Source organism: Silene latifolia, chromosome 2, assembly GCF_048544455.1.
Source record: "Silene latifolia isolate original U9 population chromosome 2, ASM4854445v1, whole genome shotgun sequence".
Taxonomy (NCBI): Eukaryota; Viridiplantae; Streptophyta; class Magnoliopsida; order Caryophyllales; family Caryophyllaceae; genus Silene; species Silene latifolia.
This window is the reverse complement of record NC_133527.1, coordinates 108,984,905-108,994,585: the sequence shown is the minus strand read 5'-3', so window position 1 is coordinate 108,994,585 and position 9,681 is coordinate 108,984,905. Positions and strand designations below refer to the sequence as shown.

Below are 9,681 nucleotides of genomic sequence, written 5' to 3'. Positions count from 1 at the left end.
AATCCTTGCATTTACAACCATCTCTTATCTACTCAACTTGACTTGTAAGATATAAACCAACTCGAGTCTTGTTAGACCATGCATAGAAGTTGATTAGGAGGAAAGTAAGTCGACTTGTAGGTGTTGTACAATCTAATCGATTCGGCTCCGGGACCCAACTCTTCCAGAACCGTAAGATATAAACCAACTCGGTTCCCCCACAACATTAATTGCTTGCAACCTTGTAAACATGTTTGTATGATCAACACCATGAATCCCCTATGACCCCATGATATCCTAGCACTTTTAACCATTTGTTTACATCTTTCCTTTTATTGCTTGTTTTACTTTATTGCTTGTATTAGCGTAGGACACAACTACAACCCCAACCAAATTGTGACACTAGCATAAATTGAGATAGATAGGCTTAGAACACAAAGCACACCGTCCCATGGATCGACCTCGACTTACCACTAACTAGTTGTATGTTGAGTATTATAAATGTGTTTGATTAGATGTGACCCGACGACATCACCCTTATCAAAATGGCGCCGTTGCCGGGGATGGTGCTATGTGATTAAGTTCTTATTTGTTTGTCTATTTTGATTGTGCTTTAACTTTGAGGAACTTGTTCCTCAAGGTTCGTTTTTACCGTTTTCTTGTAGTTTCCATGTTTGTAGTTGTATCTTTATCTTTGCTATGATGATGACCGAAGACTTGGTACATGGAGTATGTGGTGGATCTTTTGAGTATGACTATGGGTATGGGGAGTTTGAGGACCAAGTCAACACAAACCTACCTTACACCTCATACAATGAAAATCCTAAGTACTACCCCAACTTTCCCCACCAAAATCACTACATCCAATACCCACAACAACCAACCACCCAAAACTCACATTACAACTAATTCCAAATGCCACAATACAACCACTTTCACACCTACCCACAACAAGAAGATGAACCTATTCAAAATGTGATTCTCTAAATGATGGGAGATCAACAAAACTTCTTCAAAGAAATGCTAGAAGAGAGCCAAAGAAGGGACATTGTTCTTCAAGGTATTGTTACTCAAGGTGAGGAGTTGGAAATTCAAATTGCCCAAATAAAAGAAACCCAACTAACTACCCCTCACCACTCTTTAGACATTGACCATGAATGTGAGTTTGAAGGAGTTACCTTTGATGAGAAGTGGGAAGAGCCAACCTCATTGAGCTCTTGTGAGTATGAAAGTGTGGTGTTTGATGAGAAAGATATGAAGTTGAGTAAGCCAAATACTCTTAACCTTTGTGAGTATGAGGGTGTATCATTTGATGTGAATGTTGAGATGGTGGAGGAAGAATTAATGAAGAGGAGTGAAGCCCCCATCTATGATTTATATGGAGATAGCGATGATGACAAGCCTATGGAAGAAGCTTATGCGGGATATGTATCTTGCAATGAAGAAGAGGAATGGAGTTGTGAGATTTCCTTACTTGAGGAGCCCATCCTTGAGAAGTTTGAGGTATGCTTCCATGAAGAAGATGAATTCCTTTTCCCCATTTCCCATGAAGACTACTTGGCCCCTACCATGGAGCCAATGATTGTTGGAGAGGATATGGTGGACCTTCTTCAAAAGGTCAAGGCATCATACAAAAGCTACTTGGTGGCAAAGCTCAAAGAGAAACTTGCACGTGAAGCTACTTGTGGAAATTTGGCACCCACAATGTCAACTTCTAAGGTATCCAGTCATCAATGTTATGAGAATTCTCCTTCGACTTTAGAAGGATTGAAAAACTCAAATGCTATCATCATCACAAAAATTGAAAGAGAAGGTGGTAAGTGGAAGTCTCCGGACGAATATAAACCACACTTCATACCTTATGTTGACAAGAATCATGGGCTTGTTGGTTTGAAGCATTGCAAAAGATCAAGTGCTAAGGGTAAGGTGAAGAAGAGAATAAGTGACAAGCTCCCTTGGCCAAGCTTCATCTTGAATTGGAACAAACCTTATTCATGCTTATTTGAGGATTGTGCTCAAGCCTTTGACCGGTTATTGAGAGCATTAAGCAACATGGACAAGATCAATAACCATGGAAACAAGGAATGAGTTTGGTGGAGTCCTCCCTCAAACCACCATTTGTAAGATACCTTTTTCCTTGACTTTGCATTACATTTACACCTGCATTTAGTTATATACATATACATTTAGCTTGCATTTGTATTATATTTCATATTGCATTTACATTAGTTAGTTCATATAGTATAGTTGAATTGTAATATATATTTCACATGATTCATGTAGATAGTTGCATATAGATTAGAATTCATGCATAATCATTAATGACCAATCCTATTCATTTCTACACTAGAAATAGTGTTTAAATCGGTTTGGGGAGGTTTGATCATAGGTGACCATAGCTTAATAGAAATCATGCATCATTTAGTATAGTTTAGATTGCATTCATTTGTTATATATGCCATATAGAATTGCATTTAGTTAGAGCATGCATTCATTCATATCATATCAGTGCATTTGTACTTTATTTCAAAAAAATCAAAAATCCAAAAACTTGTTTTTCTTTTTCATTCCTACTCCTACGTGTACATTGAGGACTAGGTGTGTTCAACGGTCCAGAACCGGACCGAACCGGTTCAGACCGGAGACCGGAACTCTATAAAACGAAGAACCGGAGACCGGACCGCCAAGTCAAAGACCGGATCCCACCCGGACCGGATTTATCGGTCCAAAACCACAGACCGGACCGTTAATCCGTTCATCATCCTTCGTTGTAAAATTTAAATTACAAAAAATTGAAGATTATATATCGAAGCACAAACGTAACAAACATAAGCATTAAAAATTCATCGAGTTTCTATAAATCTAACTTTTTGTAAAGCAAACACCAAAATTAAATAGAAAAAATTCGCGTTATACATTAAAAGCAAGAAAAACACAAATTTGCGCCCTTATTGTCTTGTTTTTGTTGTTGGATCTGACTACACATTTTACAATACTGAAGATGAAGTTTTGAGAGTTGACGAAGAAATAAGTTGAGCCAAAGATGCTGAAGATTAAAGGCATAACAAATTAATCATGTGCAAGATACTATATTGGAGATCTGGAATTTCAAGGTGGAAGGAGGGAGAGATGGACATAGATGAGAGTGAAACAATAGTTTTTTTTTACAGTAAAGAAATGATAGTTGGAGGCGGAAGAGATATCAAAGTAAAAGATAGATTCTTTCTTGGTGACCTAAGGGTTATATCCAACCGCCACATGTCACTTTTTATACATCATCTAGAGTTAAATTACGAGAAAGTTTCAGTGAACGCTCTTACAGCCGGTCTTCGGTCCAGGTTCGGGTTTCAACGGGTTCAGACCGGACCGGACCGGAACCCGGAATACTAATTTTTGCAGACCCGGGGACCAGACCGGATGGCATGTGGTCCGGGTCGGTCTGGACCGGCCGGTCCGGTTTGGTCCAGTTCACCGGTCCGGGCTCATTTTTGAACAGCCCTATTGAGGACAATGTCCAAAATAAAGTGGGGGATGGGAATTTATATTCCAAAAATTCATAAAAATTGAAAAATTTCGAAAATCCATAAAAATTTGAAAATTTGAAAAATCAAAAACATGTTCATTTCCTTTGTAGTGTAGTCATATATATATTATTGTATATATTGTGTTTGTTCTATCCTTGTTCACATTGATTGACTACGCCACATCCGAGACATGAGGATCATGAAGACCGCATGGTATGATCTTTCCAATCTCCTTTTTCCTCTTTATGTTATTGACTATGTGGCTTTATTTTGATTGATGCGGTACAACAATGTGAACTTAGGACTTGCATTTAGTTTATATGTCATATTAGTTGGTCGAATCACTTGCATTAGGATGTATATAATAGTTGCATCATGGCATTTAGTTGCATTTAGATGAAATATTTTGAAAAGTGCCTAATTGAGAACTTTGACAAGAGCAACTAAGCCATTACAAATACTTTTTCAACTTAAGACTTTGCCTACTAGAATGGTTGTAAAACACCCTAGATTGTGTCATACTAGTGTCTTTTGACCCATGACCCAAAGCCTAGTCAAGGGTTTGCATGTGAGTCACCTATTCCAACCCCGTGATGCGATGTGGACTTGGTTAACTTGTCTAGGTGACCTTGATTGACCTTGTGGTAAGGCAACCCAAAAATACTTTATATCAATAAGTTTGAAGTGCTCATTTCAAAGATTTTGTATGTGGAAGTAATTTATTGCCAAGAAAACCTCAAATGTTATGAAATGTTGAAATGTTGAGAATTTTAGTTATTTTGATGGAGGCGTACCACTTCGATGTGCTTTGGAGAGGGAGCCATTGAATTGGGCCCCCACACGGTTGTGAATTCAACCGCCCAGAGACAGAGTGACTATCACCCCAAAAAGCTATTGTCTAGAGGTTAACCGGTTGCCTAATAAGCGATTGGCGAAAGCAAAGGACACTAGCTCGGAAGGGACAAACCCCATCTCTAATTTTTGAAATATGAAATTTGAATGAGGTCAATTTTTGAATACTAGTCATATCCACCCTTGTTTATAAAGATTTGAGCATTTCATTCCCAAAAAGCCTTTTTGTCAAGCCACTTTGTCGAGCTTGGGACGATCCATGACCTTTACTTTTGTAGAGAACTCGAGACTTGTCATGTCATATGCTACTAGCATCATAGGGATCATCATTCCACACCATCCGATCGCTCTTGACGAAAGCATTTGGAAATTGAGGACGAAAGTAGTCTAGTTTGTTGGACCATATAATTATGTTTTGATGATGTCAAGGTGTTTTACATCTTATATACTTGTTGTGTGTAATCGTTTGTTAAGTGTTTTAGCATTAACCTATTACAAACAACAAAGAGGATTGTGACGGGTACATGAGAAGTTCAAGCCCTCTATCAAGATCAAACAATCCAAAGATTCATTCAAGTATTATGTGAAGACGAAGTTCATCTAGAAGATTAATCAAGCTTGGATGATGATGTAGCCTATAATCGAAGATCTCCTTGAAGATTAGAATAGTATAGGTGATTATCTCGTAATGGTAATTAGAGAATGAGTTTCCTAATTAGTAAAGTTATAGCTTTGCAGCTATAACATTACTAGTAAAAGAGTTCAATGTTATAGCTCTTGTACTATAACATTGAAATCTTTGAGTTTTCATACACGACTTTTAAATGATTCGAAAATTGTTTTTACAAATTCTTAAAGTTTATTTTATATGTTTTAAGGAAAGTATTTATTTTATAAAGCCCGGTTTAGTGAGGTCCGGTTTTATGGTTGGCGTTGGTTGATAGTTTTTGGGTCAACTTATGAGTTGGACTTTACTATCAATTAGGGTTTCCATCTAGCCTCTTCTAAACCTAAATTCTAATTATATACTAAGATTAAAGTTTGCATGGTTCACGAGCCTATGAGCCGTGTTATGCCGTGTTACCTAAGAGATATTAGGTAAAGATTTTATTCTATAATATAATCTTTACATATCTTGTATATCTTACTTATATATTTGTTTATGATAAAAGATATTCTTGTTTTAGGAAATCTTATCATAATCTTAGAATTTATAGTAAAGATAATATTTGAAAGATTATATTCTATCTTTTAGAATATTCTTTATTATCTTTTATGGTCTTTAGGTAAGAGATAATAAGAAGATATAATTTGCAATTATATCTTATTTCGGCTATTAGGGTTTTTATAGAAACTGTGTGGCCCTCCTCTTCCTTGCCTATAAATACTTTGTTATTTGCAACATCTAAAAAGTAACCTTAAGCATAAAATTGTTTTCATATTTTAAAAGTGCAAACCGTGTGTTTTTAGCGAAAACCGATTTGCTGATTTTGAAAGGTCGTGTGTTACAAAACTCGCATACTTGTTCTTTATTTATCGTTATAAGATAATAGTGCTTAGTTGATTTCTGAACTTGTTCATTAACGTGAACCTTTGTTAGAATTATTAGTGCTTTCTTATTAGCGTAAGTTAGTCACTCGAGTATTTAACGGTACTCATTGAGTTACAGCTAGAGTTAGTTGTACGAGTTGGGTTAGTAAATTTGTAATCCGTAGAAAGGTACTAAATTTATTAATCGAGAATAGTGGACGTAGGTTTCGACTTGTGAAACTGAACCACTTCAAAAATCCGTGTGTCTCCTCTTGTTTCGTTCTTTCGTTTACTTTGCTTACAATCATTAGTTGATTAGTTAAAGTTTAATCAATAAACTTTAAATAATCAATTACATTCACACAATCGAAAAAGCTTTCAAAAAGTTTTAAATCCTCAATTCCCCCCCCCCCCCCCCCCTCTTGAGTATTTTGGATCAATAGACTCTTCATAGTTTAACACCATTTGGAGGTGATTTAGTGCCATCCTCTTAGCCTTAGTAATTTGTTGAACTAGTATTTGAGACGGATTATATGCTCTTAAATTTGTTCTCTTTTAGTTTCCTCCGCCACTTGATGAGGGAGTGGCTATTCCTTTTGTAGATGCATCCATTATTTGATTTTGTGTGCTTAATGCTTGGATGTGTCGCCATTTTGGCAAGACCCACTTTGCCTTGCAAGAAAGCATCCTACCTCATGGTTGTCTTGTTGTGAGTTGAAGGGGCGAAGTGAGACCCGCTAATTGTCTCATATCGGCTATGTTATTAGGATAGTTTAAATAAAGGTCTAGTTTTAGTCACCTCTTTACTCGACACGAGTAAAGGTTCGGTTTGGGGATATTTGATGTGAACATTATTTGCGCACATTTAGTGCCCTAATTGAGCCTATTTTGCATACTATTATAGCATTTCATGGCCATTTTATCTGTCAAAACCTTCCTATTTGCTTTTCTATCGCATTTCATATGTTTTGTAGAAAAGGAGATAATAAGGCGGAAATTCCCGTCTTTCGTGCATATTTGGAAGCTTATTGATGATATTAGATGGACTAGTATGAAGAGGAGGCAAGAATGATGTCCAAAGATGTAGGAATAAAGTGTATGTAGAAGGATCAAAGGGTTAAAAGTAAGAATGACGAGAGGGAAGGCATTACAAGAAAAAATCGCTTGAAAACCGAACCAAGGGTTGCTCCTTTGGCTCTGAAAATATGCTAGATGGAAGGGCGTCGAAAAATCAAGTGATCTAGGCTTTTGAATCACTCCAATAGGAGTCCGGATGAGAAAATGACGTCCGTTTTACAATCCGAGCTCAAGATACAGCTCAACCCGGTCGGGTGAAATTCAACCCGCTCGGGTTGAAGCCCAGGACGCCCATATTTCGCTCGGGGCGGGCGTATTACTGGACAGGAAGTTTTCCCTTGCTACGTGAACCACAAGACGCCCGTCTTGCTCCAAATCCGCCCGTCTTCCCCTGCTCCAATCCGCCCGGATTCTCCCAAAGACGCCCGGGCAGAGACCACCGAATCCGCCCGTCCCGACCCAAAGACGCCCGGATTCCCTCACATCACAATTTTGTCTTCTTCAAGCTTCAAAAAAAGACGCCCTTCCTTCGAAAAATACCGGCGTCTCCCTGCTCCAAACTCAAAAGTGTAATTACTAGTTTAGCCCTTAGTTAACCCTAATGCATTCACCTAATTTCCACTATAAATACCCCATTTGTAATAATCAAACAATCAAGTTTTATTAGATTAGAAAAGTTTTATTAGATTAGAAAGAAGGCTCTCTTAGTAGAAAATCCTCCTAGATTAGATTAGGAGTAGATTAGAAAAGATTACTCTTTAATCTTTCCACAAATTACACATTAATCTTTCCATAATTATTGTTCAAATTTATTATTCAAGTTTATTATTGGGTAATTGAAGATTATTGGGTTATTATTGGGAGATTGACAACCTTCCATCAATCATCAAGTTTCTTCTATTATTCTTTGCATTATTGTTTTGGAATCTTCATAGGTATAATCCTCTTAATCCTTGTTTTAATTATTGTTAATCTTTCTTAGTTGTTCATCATGTTTTACCTTGTTAACATGATTGAAAACCTTGTTAACATGCTAAACTTGATAATAAGTGAGTAGTCTCTTAGCTAGGATTAGTGGGTAATTAAGGGAAACCAACATGGTATTGATTCATGCTTAATCTAATATGTTTTCATGCTTAAATTGCTTGCTTGTTGTGATGTCAACTTTATTCACATGTTATGTTTGATGAAATGCTAAGCCTATGAGTCCTTGCATTTACAACCATCTCTTATCTACTCAACTTGACTTGTAAGATATAAACCAACTCGAGTCTTGTTAGACCATGCATAGAAGTTGATTAGGAGGAAAGTAAGTCGACTTGTAGGTGTTGTACAATCTAATCGATTCGGCTCCGGGACCCAACTCTTCCTAAGAACCGTAAGATATAAACCAACTCGGTTCCCCCACAACATTAATTGCTTGCAACCTTGTAATCATTTTTGTATGATCAACACCATGAATCCCCTATGACCCCATGATATTCTAGCACTTTTAACCATTTGTTTACATCTTTCCTTTTATTGCTTGTTTTACTTAATTGCTTGTATTAGCCTAGGACACAACTACAACCCCAACCAAATTGTGACACTAGCATAAATTGAGATAGATAGGCTTAGAACCCAAAGCACACCGTCCCATGGATCGACCTCGACTTACCACTAACTAGTTGTATGTTGAGTATTATAAATGTGTTTGATTGGATGTGACCCGACGACATCACCCTTATCAGTACTGACCCCGTTTTGTTGTTTGTAAAACCTGCGGTGATCCATTCGTGGATGGTGAGCAGTAATTGAGCAGGTTTGAGTTGAGTCACATGGGATTGCTGGGATGTGCCACTGTCTGACGATAGAAGTCTTCCGCTTTAGCTTAGTAGTTTAAGAAACTTTGCATTTAGTTGATTAGACAGTTGGTTTGAGAACTTGTACCCGTATTTTGGGATTTGGCTTGGTTTTTACTTTTCACTAAAGTTATACTATTAAATGTTGTTTCGTTATTGTCTTATGATTATCTTGCCTCGGGTAACCGAGATGGTAGTATCCTTATACCTGAGTGGTCCTGGTAAGGCACTTGAAGTATTGGGGTGTTACAAATGGTATCAGAGAGACGATCCTGAAACCTGTAATTAATAAATCTAATGAATATAGGGAGTCAATTAAAATGAACCCGGGGTAAAGGTTGTAGGAGCTAATGCAAAGGCTTGGGAGATGTCCTGAAGTCGCGAACTCGCCCTACAATTTTGAACCGGTCAACATGGGATATGAGTCGGGGTCGCTATGTGTTTATCTTGTGAATTGTGTATCTATATAGTGATGTGTGACATGAATCAGTGGGTGTACGTATGTGGATAATGGGGAATGTGTAGAAAAGATGGTGATGATGTGATTTCATATGTTGTTGATTGAAAGCATGTTGCATGATAGTTGGTTTACAATGTTGGTTGGAATTGTTAGAAAAGTGTATGAGAATGATGAGTAATGTGGTGGAAAAAGGAAGTAGTTCATATGTGATATGATTATATATAATTTTGTTTGTGTAATTTTATATAATTATTTCTTATACATGTCTACTGTTGTTCATATTTATATGTTGTATGAAGAATGTGGTGGAAATGGATGAATTGATTGGAAAAGATGGAGTGGCAATTGCACGAGAATTTGAATTTTGTGATTATGAATATGTTTAGGTGACGAAGTGTATTTGTAATATTGTTGTATT

General features: G+C 37.1%; 1 protein-coding gene across 1 annotated transcript in view; it reads left to right on the top strand.

Moving 5' to 3' along the window:
* The first annotated feature begins 899 nt into the window (after positions 1-899).
* The window catches only part of LOC141630039 (uncharacterized), a 104,108-nt gene continuing 95,326 nt past the window's right edge, over positions 900-9,681 (top strand). The window contains exon 1 of the mRNA XM_074442930.1: positions 900-2,368. Coding sequence (XP_074299031.1) covers positions 967-2,067 — 1,101 coding nt within the window. The 5' untranslated portion in view covers positions 900-966 and the 3' untranslated portion in view covers positions 2,068-2,368. The remainder of the gene's footprint in view (positions 2,369-9,681) is intronic.